Source organism: Gracilinanus agilis, chromosome 2 (assembly GCF_016433145.1).
Source record: "Gracilinanus agilis isolate LMUSP501 chromosome 2, AgileGrace, whole genome shotgun sequence".
Lineage (NCBI taxonomy): Eukaryota > Metazoa > Chordata > Mammalia > Didelphimorphia > Didelphidae > Gracilinanus > Gracilinanus agilis.
The window spans coordinates 532539664-532557082 of NC_058131.1; the positions used below are offsets into that span (position 1 = coordinate 532539664).

General features: G+C 35.0%; 1 protein-coding gene across 1 annotated transcript in view; it reads right to left on the minus strand.

Moving 5' to 3' along the window:
- The window catches only part of SPRED1 (sprouty related EVH1 domain containing 1), a 138720-nt gene that overhangs the window by 54466 nt on the left and 66835 nt on the right, over window positions 1-17419 (minus strand). The window contains exon 2 of the mRNA XM_044665139.1: window positions 14892-15069. Coding sequence (XP_044521074.1) covers window positions 14892-15069 — 178 coding nt within the window. The remainder of the gene's footprint in view (window positions 1-14891; window positions 15070-17419) is intronic.

Sequence of the window (17419 nt, forward strand, 5' to 3'; positions counted from 1 at the left end):
TTGGAGTCAATACTGTGTATTGGTTCCAAGGCAGAAGAGTGGTAAGAGCTGGGCAATTGGGGTTAAGTGACTTGCCCAGGGTCACACAGCTAGGAAGAGTCTGAGGCCAGATTTGAACCTAGGACCTCCCGTCTCTAGGCCTGGCTCTCAATCCACTGAGCCATCCAGCTGCCCCCCATGGGGAACATCTTTTTTAGGAAGGTCCCTGATAAACAGAAGGATGTTTATAGCTCAGATAGGATAAGTCTTAACCAGAGCCTAACTGTATTTAAATGCCAGAGGGCAGAACTAGAAGCAATGGGTACAAGTTTTATGCATAAAGGTGTATTTAACCTGATGTGAAGAAAACTCTCCCCCAAAAAATACCTATTCTAAAGTGGAATGGGTTGGCTCATGAAGTAGTAGAGTGGCTTCCTCCTCCCTTGCTATCTTTAGGGAAGGCTGTATAATCACTTCTGGGGGCAGCTAAAAAGTGTTTTGTTCTTTCATACATATTCACTTGGACTAAGGTCCCTGCAACTTTTTAAGAGTGATTCTATGAGAACAATGTTTTGGATTTGGCAATTAGAAAGTCACTGATGACATGGGAGAGACAAGTGTTAGTAGAGTAGAGAGGTCAGAAGAGCTGAAGATGGGGTAGGTACTGAGGAAGCTGAAGCAATGTGAGCAGTCTACTTTTTGAAAGCTAAGTGGTTAAGGAAAAGAAAGAAAGATGGTAGTTAAGTGGTTTGTGTGTGATCTCTTTTTTTTATTTTTAAAGGATATGGGAGATCTGAGCCTGTTTGTAAGCAGAGAGGAAGGAAGTAGCAGAAAGGAGGAGTCTTAAAATGAGAAGGGATTATCTATGTAGCAAGATTCCTGAGCAGATAGGAAGGGATAGGATATCAGAAGCACATGGATATTAGCTGTGGCAAAGAAGATCAAGGCATCCTATGAGTTTGGAAAGAAATAAATGATGATAAGGAAAGATTAATTTTTTATAATGTAAAAGAGGGCAATTTTGGAACCATATGGCCCAAATCTTGCTTCTGGGACATCTTCAACCATGTGTTTTTTCTGGTAGTCCATCACCTCCACTACCTGCCCATTCAAAATTAAAAGTCTGCCCTGGAACTGCCCTGTGTTTTGAAAAGAAAATTTTGATGCTACTAGCTTAGCTCCAAGATTTGTCTTCCCCTAGTACATTGGCATTCACTGCCATTTATTAAGACCACAGAAAAGGCAAAAAACAGTCACTGAACTCAAAGAGTTCAGACTCTAATACAGGAGACAATATGTTAACAACTATGTACAAACATATATACAGGACAAATTAGTGGTAATCTTAGAGAGAAGTCACTAAGATTATGGGAAAAGACTGGGAAAAGCTTCTTGAAGAAGGTAGAATTTTAACTGAGAATGAAGGAAGCTAGGAAATGGAGATAAAGAGGGAGAGAATGTGAGTAAAGGGAAATGGCTAGTGAAAATGCCTAGAGTTTCATTAAAAGAACAGCAAGGAAGCCAGTGTAATATGGGGAGAAGAGTAAGGTGAAGGAACCCAAGAAAAGTAGGAAGAGGTCAGGCTGGGAAGATATTTTATATTGCATCCTGGAGATGACAGAGAATCACTGGCATTTACTGAACCAAGATGATATGGTCAGTTATGCTTTAGGAAAAATCAATCTGACAGCCGAATAAAGGACAGACTAAAGAGAGATTTGAAGCAGGCAGACCAATGCTTGGAGGAAATGAACTTTCTTTCATACTCTTATTTGCATTACTATAACTTAGCAAAGTATCTAGCACATAATAAATTCTTAATAAATTATCTCTTGATCTATCAAAGAAGAGGCAGTACTAGTACTGAGAGGGACTGGGGGGGTGAAGTTAGAGGCTTAAATAGAAGTTTTAAACAGTTACTGTGCAGAGTGTGCTAAAGAGTAGAAGATAAATAAAAGAATTTCTGTACAACTTAATTAAACAAGCATTAAGTTCAGGCATTATGTCATACAAATGTCAGTTCCTTCTTCCTTCCTTCTCAACTGAAAAAGTCCCTGCCCTCCGAGATTTTACATCCATCTAGGAGGAAAAAGTGAGAAATACAATATGGGAAGTAAACACAAAATATCCAAAATAATCACAAATTGAGGAGTACCAACAACTGAAGAATCAGAAAGAAAAGGCCTCTTTCAGAAGGTGGCATTTGAACTAAGCCTTGAAGGAAACTAAGGATTACTAGAGACAGAGATGAGGGGGAAGAAAATTCCAAGAATGGAGAACAGCCTGTGCAAAGATATAGGATATGGCAAATGGGCCAGTTTAGCTAAACCAAAGTGAATAATAAGAAGTCAATCCTGAAAGATAGGTTAAATCAAGATAGTGAAGAGATTTAAACGCAAAAGAGAGAGTTTGCATTTTATCCTAGAGGCACTAGGGTGCTACTAAAGCTGGATGAGTGGGGCACAGATATCAGAGACACCATGAACATATGCTTAAGGAATACCTAGTAGGAGCTAGGAATGGCAAGGGAAGAAGCTGTTGACAAGGAGACTAATTAAGAGGCTATAGCAAAAATCCAGGCAAAAAGTAATGAGATCCTAAAACAGGATGACTATGGTATGAAAAGGCAAAGGGGGATGGATAAGAGATGTTTTGGGAGAATTGAAAATTGATTAATGTGTAGGGTGATGTCTATCAGATTGGTCAATATGATAGTTAAAGAAAGCAATAAATGTTAGAGGGGATATGGCAAAATTGAAACAAGAATGCATTATTAGTGGAGTTGTGAACTGATCCAAATATTCTGGACAGCAATTGGAAACTATGCCCAAAGGGCTATAAAACTGTGCATCTCTTTGATCCTGTAATACCACTACTAGGTCTGTATCTCAAACAGATAATATAAATGGGGAAAGAACCTATTTGTACAAAAATATTTATAACAGCTCTTTTTGTGATGGCAGTTAGAAATTAAGGGGATGTCTATCAATTAGGGAATGGCTGAACAAATTGCAGTACATGATAGTGATGGGATACTATTGTGCTATTAGAAATGATGAGCAGGATAATTTCAGAAAAAGCTAGAAAGATCTACATGAACTGATATAAAGCAAAATAAGCAGAACCAGGAGAATATTATACACACTAAAAGCAATATTTTATCATAATCAACTGTGAAAGACTTAGCTATTCTCAGCAATATAATGATCCAGAACAATTCTAAAGAACTTATGGCAAAGAATGCTATCAACCTATAGAAAAAGAACTGTTGGAACTGGAATGCAGATCAAAGCATATTATTTTTCTGTTAGTTTATTAATGTTTTTATTTTGGGGTTTTGGCTTTATATGAGGATTCTCTTATATATTAGAATGACCAATATGGAAATATGTTTTGCACAATAGCACATGTATAATCCATATCAAATTGCTTACCATCTGGGGAAGTAGGGGGAAGAAAAGAAGAGAAGACAAGTTGGATCTTTTAAATTTGGAAGACATTTATTGAAAATTGATATTACATGTAATTGGGAAAATAAAATATCTTTTAAAAAATTTTTTAACTTTAAATTTAAAAAAAAAGTAGAGTGGTGGTAGTAATAAGTCTCTAACATGGCCAACTGTGGTTGTAAATCTAAACTGGAAGAATCCTCATGTCCACAAAAGAAATAGGAAAGTTAGGGAGATGTTTTATAGGGGAAATTGAGTTCTGTTTTTGAGGTGCTGAGTTTGAGATGCCCAGGGGACTTCCAGGGGGACATATTTAACAGCCAGCTGGTAATACAGAATATACAGTTCAGGATAGAAAAGGGAGCTAGATAGACAGCTTTTGTAATCTGCAAAAATGACAAGTGAACAGATGGGAGCTGATGAGATCACTAAAGAAAGGAGTATAAAAAAAAAAAAAAAAAAAAAGACAGACCAAAAAGAATTCAGGAACAATAAGAAAGCAGTGACATAAAACCCCAAAAAGGAAATATCTAGGACTACACTACTGAAAAGTCAAAGAATAGGTGAAAAAAGGCCATTGAATTTGCTAAGAGAAACTTCTGACTACGGACAGTGCAAATTCAGTTGAGTGATGGCATCTGAAATCAAACAAAAAGAGGCTGAGAGGGGGCAGCTGGGTAGCTCAGTGGATTGAGAGCCAGGCCTAGAGGCGGGAGGTCCTAGGTTCAAATCCGGCCTCAAGACACTTCCCAGCTGTGTGACCCTGGGCAAGTCACTTGACCCCCATTGCCTACCCTTACCACTCTTCCACCTGAGTCAATACATAGAAGTTAAGGGTTTAAAAAAAAAAAAAAAGGCTGAGAAATGAGTGGAAGGTGAGGTAGTGGAGGAAATCAGTAAAGAATGAAATGGTTTTTCTACAACAATGACTAAAAGGAAGAGAGTTAGAGGACGATAGATTGAAGTGATGATAGGGTCAAATGAAAGGTTTTTAAAGGATGGGATAAATCTGGGAAGGCTAGCAAACAGAAGGAAAAAGGAACCAAGGGATAAACAGAAATGGAAAACTAAAAGGACAAGGGTAAGCTGTGAAGGAGAAAGGAGATTAAACCAAGGTCACAAATACACAAGCCTGTCTTTTTAAGGAGAAAGGCCATCCCTTCCTCTGAAACTGGAACAAAGAGACTAAAGCAAAGTCCAAAGAACCTTCACAAAACATTATATGAATTAGTGCCAAATAGTGACCCCAACAAGGAATACTATCAATTTCTAGTAGAGAAAATCATCATAACTAGGATGGTCAAGGAAGCTTTCATGGAAAAGCTAGTTATATATGGCTATAAGCAGATGGGTTGGAAGAGAATGTCAAGTTTGTAGAAAAGTATGAAAACAGGTTTTGAGACAGAAATAAGGCGAGCGTGTTAAAGAAATAAGACCAATGTACTAGAGAAAAAGGATGTCTCTCCTATGGGAAATGAGAATCAGTCAGACTCAGCAAAAAGGGTAAGTAACCTGTAGAGTCATGGGATCTGAGTTCAAATCTTAAGTCTGTGACACTTACCCTGGATGGGATCTTGGGCAAGTAACAATCTCCCTGAGCTCATTTCCTAATCTGTAAAATGAGAAAACCAGATGGGAAAGATGGTCTATGGGGTTCCTTTCAGATTTAGATCTATGATAGCATAAAGCTTAAAATAGGGTGTTGGGACCAGACTGGCAAGAGTCTCACACACCAAATGAAGGAGTTTGAACTTTTTCTTAAGAGTCTGTGAGTTTGGACAGGAGGATAACATAATTAAAACAACAACTATGGAAGATTAATCTGGTAGCAGTTTTTACATGGATTAGTTTAGGTGGCAATTAGAATTGAAATGATGTAAGTCATTATAAATGTAAAGTGGACAGGATTTGGTGACACGGACCCCGAGATGAGTTTCATGCCAAATGGGAAGAAGCTTGGGGTAATGGGGAGGGTAAAATGGACTGACTACAAGATTGAGTATGAGTAAATTTGACCATCAAGTACTTCAATCTTCATTATCCTCTACCTGAATTGATATTATTACAAGGTACAACAGAATGATGTGATGGTGCAAGAACTAAAAAAGTGATGACAGTAATTTGTTAGATAGGGAGCTCAAATTTGGTACCTCATAAGTTTTAAGGAACAGAAAGATATTAAAGAAGGAATATGCACAGAACCAAGAATAAAAAATAATTGTTCAGAATAGACAGAACAGGAAGAGAATCAACAATGAACCAGATGAGAAAATCTTAGAAAGAAAGCATACACAAAAAAAGAAGGAAAAACAAGCTAAAGAAGTTGGGAAGGAAAGAGGGGAAATGGTCTTAAATTAACCAGTTAAATGAGAGGTTTTTTAAAAAAGTGGGGGGGGGGCCAGGTAGGGATGAATGCAATGACAATTTGTTAAGTAGGTAAGACAAAAAAAGAAATCAATGATGTAAGTGAAATCCTGAAATGAGGTAAAAGGGGTAACAAACAAGAAAGGGGTAGAGTAAAGTAGAAAAGAGAGCCTGTAAGAATTGGGTTGCATCAAAGGAGTTTAAGAAAAACTAACTGTAGAAGTCAAAATATTGACTTCAAAAGAGAAAGGAGAACAACAACAAAAAATTAAAAAAACAAAATTAATGCTAGAGAACAGCACTAGAAGTAAAACATAAACCTAATTCTCATAACTTTAAATGTGAATGGATTAAGTAATCTAATAAAATTAAAGAGTGGCAGAATGCATAAGAAAACAAAACTCAACAATCTATTATTTACAAGAAAAACATGTAAAAAGCAGACACATATGGAATAATCAAATTGACATGACAAATTTTTTTTGCAAAAATAAAAATTTACAACATAAACAAGGATAGACAAGGAAATTATATTATGCTTAAAGTAACCACGGAAAATAAACCAACATCAATACAAGGCATATCCTCCAAATGCCATACCCCTCTCTAAATTTACAAAGGGAAATTAATTGAATTGCAAAAAGATATAAATAGAACAGTAGGAGATATAATGTCTCTCTGAGTGAGACAAATCTAGCAAAGATTAAAAAAGGAAAATATAGAATTGAACTTCTGATTATATTTAAAGCTAAAAGATTTATGGGATCTTTTGACTGGAAACACAAATAAATATACCTATTTCTCAGCATCAGAAGGCATTTAAAAAATAACTGAGCATGTTTTATGATATAAAGACATAAACAAATATAAAAAGCAGAAATACTAAACACATCTTTATAGATGAAAACAATATAAAAACAGTAATCAATTCAAGGATCACACAAAGACAGAGCCCTACTCATGAAATCTTAAGCAAGTCAGAAACAAAATAATAAGAATAATTATATGGGAAAACAATAATGATTGGGTAACAAACCAAATTTTCTGAGTTGCAGCTAAAGTAATTCTCAGAGGAAAAATTACATACCTTCATATAGTAACAAAATAAAAAAATAAGATTAATAAACTGAATATACATTTAAAATTAGAAGGGCAACAGGGGAAAAAAGTTAGAATAAGCACCAATAAAAAGGAAATCTTGAAAATCAGAGGAGAAAAAGATAAATCAGAAACCAAAATAGGCAATAAGACTAATAAAATTAGTATCTATTTTAAAAGACTAAGAAAATTGATAAATCAACCAAAATAAATAAAAAGGTAAAAACAAAACAAAAAAATTTAATGAAAATTACTAGATTCTATTATGCAGTTTTAAATGCCAACAAACTTAAGAGTATATAAGAAGGGGGCAGCTGGGTAGCTCAGTGGAGTGAGAGTCAGGCCTGGAGACAGAAGGTCCTAGGTTCAAACCCGGCCTCAGCCACTTCCCAGCTGTGTGACCCTGGGCGGGTCACTTGACCCCCATTGCCCACCCTTGCCAATCTTCCACCTATGAGACAATAAACCGAGGTACAGGGGTTTAAAAAAAAATGTTAAAAAAAAAAGAGTATATAAGAAATAGCTGATTAACTTCAAAGATACAAAATTCCTAAACTAAGAAAACATCAAATAGAGACCTTAAATGATTCAATCTCAGAAAAGAAAAATATAATTACAATGTACAGAACTACTAAAAGAAAAAACTAGTGGATGTGGATTTATAAGTGATTTCAATGAAACATTTACATTACAATTAATAACTATGCTGTTACAGATTAATTTTTTAATTAAGGAAAAAACAAAATTGCTCTTACCAAACTCTGTTTATGAGACATAAAGGCCCAATACCCAAATCAATGAAAGATTCCCTTCTCCTGAAAAGATGAATCAGTTCAAAAAGATTTTTTTAATTCCATGAAAAAAAGACAGTAATTTATTTTTCTTTTAAATTATTATGGTTGCTAGATTTATAAAAATAATGAAAGGGTGCTTCAACATTAAGAAAACAACTAACATCATATTAAAAATAAAAATATCCAAGTTTATCTCAATAGATGCAGACAATCTTGGACTTTGTGAAAGCACAACACACAAACCTTAAAAAGTATAGGTATAGAACAGTGATGGGCAAACTTTTTAAAGATGGGGTCAAAGGAAAGGAAATGCTCATCTGTCAGTCTGTTTCTGAGGCAACTCTTTTAAAGTTTCATTTTATTGTATCCTACTCATTGTATTTGTCAGATCAGGAATAATGTCCCGCATGGGGGGATAGAACATTTTCAGGGGGCTGCATCTGGCCCACAGGCCATAGTTTGCCCATCACTGGTAAAAAGGGATCTTAAAAATAAAAATTTGGCCTAAATACAAAAGCAATTATTTTATGCAATGAAGAAAACACTAGAAATTTCCCAGTAAAAATAGGAGAATAAAGATCCCCCCCCCCATTATTTGGCATAAATCTAAAAATGCTAACAAAAGCATCAAGGCAAGAGAAAGAAATCATAAACATAAAGACAGGAAAAGTTAAGATAAAAATTATGCCTATTTGCTGAAGATAGATTGTTTTCCTTAGAAAATTCTAGGGAATCAACAAGAAACTAAACAAGATAATTAAGTAGATTGAGCAAAGTTGCAGGTTATAAAATAAAACTGCAAAGCTTAATAAAATTCCTAGGTAAGAAAATATAAAAGGCAACATAGAAATTCCATAAAAAATAATTACAGAATACAGAAAATATTTGAAAAATCAATCTATCAAAGCATATTAAACATGCATAGATTCCATTACAAAATACTCCAAAAAAATATAACAGAAAACTTAAATAGCTGGAGAAATATTTAGGGCCCATCATGACTGGGCCATACCAATATAAAAACTACAATACAAAGCACATTTACAAATTTAGTACTATACCAATAAAATTAACAAAGAGTTATCTCATAGAATTGGAAATAATGATAACAAAGCTCGCCTAGAGTATCAAAGCATCTAGAAGAATGTCAGGGCAAATAGTTTTTTAAAGATAGTAAGGAAGGGAGACCAGCACTCCCAGACCTTAAAGTGTAGTGAAATGAAGGAAAAAATAGTCAATTGAAGAATCTAGATAAATAAAATCAATAGAGCTATCATTTAAAAAGCTTGAAAACCTAAATTACTTATGAAAAAATTCCCTGTTTGATAAGAACTTCCGAGACAACTTGAAAGAGACCTGGTAAAAATTAGACTTAGCTCAACATCTCAAACCAAATTCCATAATAAATTCAAAATGGATACTTGGTTTGCACATTACAAATAATAAAAAAATTTTGCAAGTAGATCATATAACTTTCCCAGGTATATTAAGGGGTTAATTCTTAATCAAATAAAGAACAGAGATAATTACAAAAGATAAAAAATATAGTTTTGATTACATGAAACTGAAAAAGTTTTCCATGTACTGATATATCTAAAAATAGGAAAAGAAGCAGTCAAATGGCTGGGGTGGGGGGTTGTTTGTTTAAATATTGCTGATAGGGCCAACTAGGTATCTAGAGAGCCAGGTCCTGAGTTCAAATGTGACCTCAAGATACTTTCTAGCTGTGGGACCTTGAGCAAGTCATTTAACTCCAACTGTCAAGCTTTTATCACTTTTCTGAGCTGGAACTGATGTTCAGTATCAACTCTAAGAAAGGAGGTAAGGGCTTAAATTTAAAAAAAAAAAAAAAAAAAAAAAAAGTTAAGTAAGCAGAACCAGGAAAATAATGTACAACAACTGAACAATGTAAAAGATCAGGAACAAAACAAGTGAAATTAAATGTTATTTGGTTTAGTCCTATCCAACTCTTTGTGACCTCATTTGGAGTTTTTTTTTTGGCAAAGATACCAGAGTCGTTTGCCATTTCCTTCTCTAACTCATTTGAGAGATGAGGAAACTGAGGCAAACAGGGTTAAATGACTTGCCCAAGGTCACACAGCTATTAAGTGTCTGAGGCCAAATTTGAAAGCAGGAGGATGAGTCCTAGGCCTGGCACTTTACTGTGCCACTTAGCTGTCCCCAAAATTAAATGTTACAAAATTATAATGCACAAGCTTGTCCCCAAAGAAATTTACTCCCTTCTTCTTTAGCTCCTTTATATAAAAGGGGGGAGGGGGGGAATCGTTCATAAGATAGAAAACTGCATTATGCCAGAATTTCTGATGTATTGATAGATTTTTGCTTAATTTCCCGGATCTCTACCCTACCTCTCCTACTCCTCACTTCCACCATTCAGCAAATTCCTACTGAAGTGGGTGCTGGTGATGAGTGAATGAACAGGCCCAGCCCAGAAAAAGAGAGAGCCTAGAAAGAAGAGTGACACTCCTGGCCCCATATTCATATCATCTCACCTACTTGTATTTGAATTTTCTATCAACAAAATGAGTGGAATTTAACTAGGGAATTTCTAAAAACTCTTCCAGCTTCATTTGTGATTTTCTGAGCTTAATCTCTTTTCCCCCTATTCATATAGGATACATTAAATAGAAGAGAACATCTAGTTCAATCATGACAGTTATTCGATAGTTTACTAGGATATCAAAAACCAAAGATTAAGTGAGTACGAAATAACTTTTACTCAGAATTAAGCAGTCAAATGAAACAGCTAGGGATAATATGCTATTTTCAGACATCTGTGAAAAAACTGCAATGTAAAAAAGGATAACAGAACAGGATTCGAAACAAAAAAATTAGCCATTATTTATGTTTCTTCAAATTTTAAAGGCAAAGGAGGCTAACTAAAAACAAACAAACAAACAAACAAAAAAACTCCCACAACAGAAACTTATAACTATCTCCTTGTGAAAATATATTGTGACTTCATGGATCACTAGACAAATATTAATCCCTAACATGAGTTTAGACAAAAAGTTAGTTGCTCAATAAATACTAAGATCCTAAACTGAAAAATAATCATATAAACATATAAAAGAAGAATTCACACTTACATATTACCATAAGGTTTGTAAAGCAGGCTACACACACACACACACACACACACACACACACACAACACCACCCTTTATTATCCCCTATTTACAAATGAGAAAACTGAGGCTAAGAACATTTGTGATTTTGTGAGAGTCAAAGAAATACCAAGTACTAGAATTGCAATCTGAGTTTGAGGTATCTAAGTCAAGTGTTCCTTTATACCATCTTTGCTTCCCCAAATCCTTTCTCCTGAAAGTTAGTCTTATATCCTCAGATTTCTGCTGGAGCTATCTGTATTTCCTTCTGATACCATATCAGCAGGTGATTTGTTACAAGTACAGATTGTTGAGTCAAGAAGTCAATAAGGGTGGCAGTTAGGTGGCTCAGTAGACTGAGTCAGGCTCAGAGAGGTCCTGGGTTCAAATTTTGCCTCAGATACTTCCTACCTTTGTGACCTTGGGCAAGTCATTTAACCTCTACTGCTTAGCCCTTACCATTCTTCTGACTTGGAACCAATACACAGTGTTGATTGCAAGACAACAGGTAAGAGTTTAAAGAAAAAAGAAAAAAAAAAAGTCAAGAAGATCAGAGTTCAAATTCTAATTCAGACATATTTACTAGCTGTATGACCCTGATCAAGTCTGTTACCTTAATTTCTCCAACTGCAAAATGAGAATAATAAAAGCTATCTCAGTGTTGTTCTGAGGATCAACTGACATGAATATATATAAAAGCACTTACCATAGTGCCTAGCACATAGTAACTGTTATATAAATGTTTAGTCCTTTCCCCTTCCCATACAAAACTATAATGTTCACAAATGAACTCTTATCTTTCCCACTAAACTCTTCCCATCTCCCTCCTTTCTCCATTTTTTATTCTGTGGATGGCCTTACCATTCTTCCACTCCGGTTCAAAACTAAATTATCTTTGCCTTTTCTCTTGCTGTCACACCACTACTCCACCCAATGGTAAACCTTTTAGAAACTGAGTGCCCAAAAGACAACCCTCACACCACATGTGAGCCCCGCCTTACCCCAGACAGGGAAGGGAGGAAGCACTGCTATTGGGCTGCTGGGCAGAGGGGCAGGTCATGTAAGAAATGTCCTCAAGCACATGGAGAGGGAAGGGAGCAGCTCCCTCTGGCATGCATGCCAGAGGGCTCTATGGTGTGCCCATAATCAACAACTGGATGTTCTTTATGTTGTCCAGCCATCTCCAGTTTCTGTAAATCTAAGAATATATTGATTTCCACATTTTTTCCTGTTAAATACTCCCCCCCCCCCAATACCCAATTCAGGGCATTGATACCTTCTTCAAATCTTCATTGATACCTCTAGCTAAAAGTATTCTCTCTAGATCTCTCTCCTTTGCATGATATCACTAAGTTAATTTCTTTGAGGAACATACTGGAAGTTTTTTGCCTAACTCAAATCAAAAGGTATCTCAAATGCCTAACATTCTGTTAATTAATGTTTTGGTTTTTTTAAAAACCCTTACCTTCCATCTTGGAATCAATACTATGTATTGACTCCAAGGCAGAAGAATGGTAAGGGCTAGGCAAAGGGGGTTAAGTGACTTGCCCAGGGTCACACAGCTGGGAAGTGCCTGAGGCTGGATTTGAACCTAGGACCTCCCATCTCTAAGGCCTGGCTCTCAAGCTGCCCCCCAATTAATGGTATTTTTTTAGTTGAATAAAGAACAGTAAATTTTAATTTCAGAATATATACCAAGGATTTGTTACATAATAAATAATTAACCAACTTCTACAAATCTAACTTTACTTTCTATACTACTTCAACATCTGTATCTATAATGCCACATAATGATAAAGATTTTTTGAATTATTCTGAAGTACTGCAAGATGCTGAAATCAAAGAAATATTAAATAATTAACTTGTGTGATTATAGGGGAGAAATTCCCTTATTCTCTCTCAAAGGCAATATTTACAAAGAGTAGATTTACAATGTTTTTGCCTTCTTCCATTCTACTTAATATAGGCTTATACTAACAGTGAGAGTTCAAACATACAACTGGTGTTTATTACTACCACCACTCTCACTACCAATTGAGAATAGATAAAGAATACAATGGTCAGGTTTATAAAATGCCCTACAGATCTCTTCTGAGTTTGAATTCAATCCTTTTTACATGCTACAAGTATTATTATCCTGGTCTTTTAGGTGAGGAAGGCAAGACTGAGAAGTGATTTTCTCAGGATAACACAGCTAGTAGGTATCTGAAAGGCATTCATATACAGGCCATCCTGTTTCCAAGTCCAGGGCTCTATCTCTTAGACTTAGATCAAATTCCCTTCAAGCATGTTAGGTTAAAACAATACACAATTTATATAATGGCTTTCCATTATTCAATCAACTTAATGCAGGCTAAAAGTATTAAAGCATTTCTTTTCAGGACTTTCTCTTTCTAATATATCTTTCTGGTTTGCAGGCCCATTCTATGGGACTGGAGTTTATGGAGTTATTTAAATTCTGTTACTCTATCCAACTTCATCTTCTATTAGATTTAGGCAGAATTCTATTATTTAGTCCCCTTGGTCTATAAAGAAATGGTTCCATTTCCTTGAGGTCAGAGCCCCAGTTTAATCCTTTCTGGTTTTTGGTTTAAAAACATAAGTTAGGCAACTGCCTAACTGCTAAGTTAATTGATGTTCTCTAGACAGTGTGTATTGACAATATATGAAGCTTTTCTCCTGGTTATGAGAACTCCTTTTCTCTGTTCTCCATCTATTCTGAAATCAGCTCTGCTCTCTGTTGTCTTTCTAAACTATCACATCATTCTTATTCATCTAGATCTTTCAATGATAAACCGATTTACTTCATATCAAGAAATCTTAATTAAGCACCTAATAAATGCAAGGCCTGATGCAGAGAAGTAAAATAGACAGAAGCAAAATTCTTTTAGAGCACACTCAGAAGATCCAGGTTTATAATCCTATCTGACAGTTTTGTGACTCTCAGAGCCCTAAGCAACTCTTAAAAGTGAATTGATGGGATAGGATACCCTAGGTTCAAATTTGGCAGAAGACACTTCCTAGCTGTGTGACCTGGGCAAGTCACTTAAACCCAATTGCTTAGCAGTGACTACTCTTCTGCTCTGGAACCAATCAGTAATGATCCCAAGACTGAAGCTAAGGGTTTTAAAAAAAATGATTTGACTTTTAATCATATCAACCTCTATCCTTATCAGAGGTCATGTATAATTCAACTGAGAATCACTTTTTGAACAGGTTTGCTTTTTAGCCACAATCAACACTCTATTCCACAAGTCTGAAATTTTATAATACTGTGGTTACAATTTAATAGCACGTAAGGTACATGTGTTAAAAAAAATTTCAAAGGTTCTAATTGTTTGGATAATGAAAGAGTTTGAAAATGAGTTCATTTATAACTTAGGTATCTGGAACTCAAAAGAAATTTTCTTGTAGAAAAATCATAAATTATGTTCTCAGGACAGTCCACAAAAGACTATTTAATCCAAAGTAGCTAAAGTATTGCATATCTGCAAGGAAATCTAGCAAAAATAATTACACTATTGGAATAAACAACAAAACAAAAAAAAATCTAATGATAAAGTATTTTTTGAATCATGAATACTTAACACAAAAAGACTTCATTAAAAGAGGTTGAAATTTAGGAGACCAGAACATTCTCAATGAAAAAAAAAAAATTTTTTTTTTTTTTTTTGCAGATTCAAGGGTTTACATAAGTTTGGTCCTTGTTCTTTATTATACTTAATTTCAGGATAAAATGCATAGTTTTCCTCTGCTTTCCATGAAAAAAAATTTTAATTATGATTAGGATACTTTTTTTAGTTAGTAAATAGAATGATGAAAACTTTTTTCTAAGGTAAATAGGTAAGAACAGAAAATATAGAGGAGGAATAGGGTTAAAGATGCCCAAGTACATCTTTGAGGTAGCAGATTGTTAGAGACAAAATTAACTGAGCTATGAAAAGTAAAATATAAAAAAAGGAAGGAGAAGCATGGAATGGGAATTTCATCCCATTAGTTGCAATAAATTATTCTGGAGAAGTCCAGCAAAATTATAGCATAAGGAGTTATTACACATTTTAAGTATATAAATTCATTACCGTTTTGTCCCTGAGTCGCTCTCCATGAATAATAAAGTCAGCCCAGCTGCCATTCTCTTCCTGATGAGGGACTTTAAAGACAGTGACGGAGCTTAGTCCACCCCCTCCGAGTGGTAACCATCCACCACTTGAGTCATCTCGGGTCATCACCACAGCTCGCACTCGTGCATAACTATTACTAAAATAGAGGCAAAGAGTAAGAATTAGCTTTTCCATAAACAAAAAATAGCTGAGCATTCAGTCTTGTTTAAGAAATCAAAGACCACATTAGTTAATATAGTAGTTGTTAAGGGTTTTCTGTTTTCATGACAGTCAAAAGTAACCTATTTGAAAGAAGCCAGGAGGTACTGGAAAGATTTACCAACATTAAACTGTTAAAACACTTTGGAAGACAAACTTCATACTAAATGTTTATTGAATTTATTTTTTGATACATTCTTCTTGAGTTGCCATGGAAAATTTATACTGAAAAAATACAAGAAATCATCAATCTACAATATCAGACTTGTCAATAATGTCTCTTCATGACTAACACAAAGTAATTAGTCATTTCTTTAATATTCTTAACCATAACATGTTAACTTCTATCATTTCATAATTAAACTGTAAATGAAACACTAGAACAAATCAGATTTCATGTTGAAATAGCAAGGTCACTGTACATTCACCAGAAGTCTGAGTTCTTATTAATTATGTTATCTTGAATCAGTTATTCTAATCTCCTGGATTCATTTTCCTAACCTGTGAAAATGGGTAATAATTTGCATAATAATACATTACATATTTGAAGGAAGGTTGTAAAGATTAAATAAAAATGAATGCAAAATTCTTTGTAATCATATAACGCAATAATGCATGAGTTTTATATTAACTTTTGGATTTCATTATTAATAATAACATTGTGACATGTTGTTATGAAGTTTCTTTTCCATATCAAGACTATCAACTAATTTGTCACTTTGTCATTATGCCTACTTCTAATTCCCTTAATTTTATAAAATATAGTCCAATACACCGCAATACAGATTTGAGCTTGAAGGGGCTCTAGAGACCATTTGGTACAATATCATAACCCATCACAGATGGGAAACAAAATTTTTTAAGAATGACCTAAAATGAGTCAATACGCACTAAAAAAGGCCTCAGAAACATAATTTTGATTATGTAGTGGTTTTAGAGACATCTTATTTCCAGGCTCAAAAGCTTGAAATTGCTAGAACTCTGGCATTTAGATAAGTGTGCTATGACTATGATTTTCTAGATCTTGCAAGGAAATTTTAAACCGTAGCCCTTTTTTAAGTGTGAAAACCAGAAAAAATGAAACAACTAAGAATAAGACCATAATATTTCTTTTTCCTTAGATTTTGTTTCCATTAAACATACTCTTTAAAAACAAAAATATGGCAGAATTTCACCTATGGAATTGTTTAGGAGCAAAAGCAATGTAAATAAGAGAAAATATGGATGATAGGTTTATTCCCACACTGCCTTTTCAGCTAAACATAATAATGAAACTTGGCGTTTATATGCCATTTTAAATGGTTAGACTACAATAATTCATTTGATATTCAAAATAACTCTGTGAGAGGTAGGTCCTAATAGCATTACTGCAAGAACTAAAAAGGTGAAACTTTAGCTGTTCTTTGAAGCAAACTAGAGATTTTATATAGGAGGTGGTGAAGGAATGCATTTCAGACAAAAGGGATAACTTGTGTAACAGTGGAAAAAGGAAAATGGAATCTCAAATACAAAGAACAATCAGCAGGCCAGGGTAACTAGAACAGAGACTGCATGAGAGGAAATAATATGAAACAAACCTGGCAAGTTAAGTGGGAATCAGATTGTGGAAGGCTTCAAAAGTCAAGTTGAGGACTGGGTGTCTCATTCTAGAGACAATTGGTAACCACTTATGATTTTTATGGAGGTGGGGGGAAAGGGGAATTAAGATATTTCAGGGATATCACAGTTTCAGTTATCCATGAATTCTAGGGAAAGCAGGGAGACATGAAGGGGGCTGCCTTGGGATTCGAGCAGAAGCTGGACCCTTGACAGATAGAAGATAGAAGACAGACACACATACAGGTGGCCTGAGGTGTGGAAACAGGCAAAGACCTCTCTCTGCACCAAAGCAGCCTGCATTAGTTCTGCTTTTACTGAGAAGGTTTTTGGAGGGATAGGGAGGGAGTGGGAGATCACAGAGCACTGAGTTGACAGATAGGAATGGAGAGAGAAAGTCTAGCACTCACTACACAGTAAAATTAAAACAGGTGCTCACTGAAAGGTCTTGAAGTCTATCCCCTCTATGAATAAGTAGAGGATGCAGTATGATACTGTATAATAATGTACAATATACTTTAATATTACTATGTCAAATGTCGATTCATGTCTTAGTGTGTTTAATTTATTCAACTTTATTATATGTATGTATGTACAAGAAAATCACATTATATATGGGGTCAGTAGGTATTCATTTATAGCCAAGGTTTCAGCCACCCATGGTAGATCCTGGAACATCCCTTGAGTATATG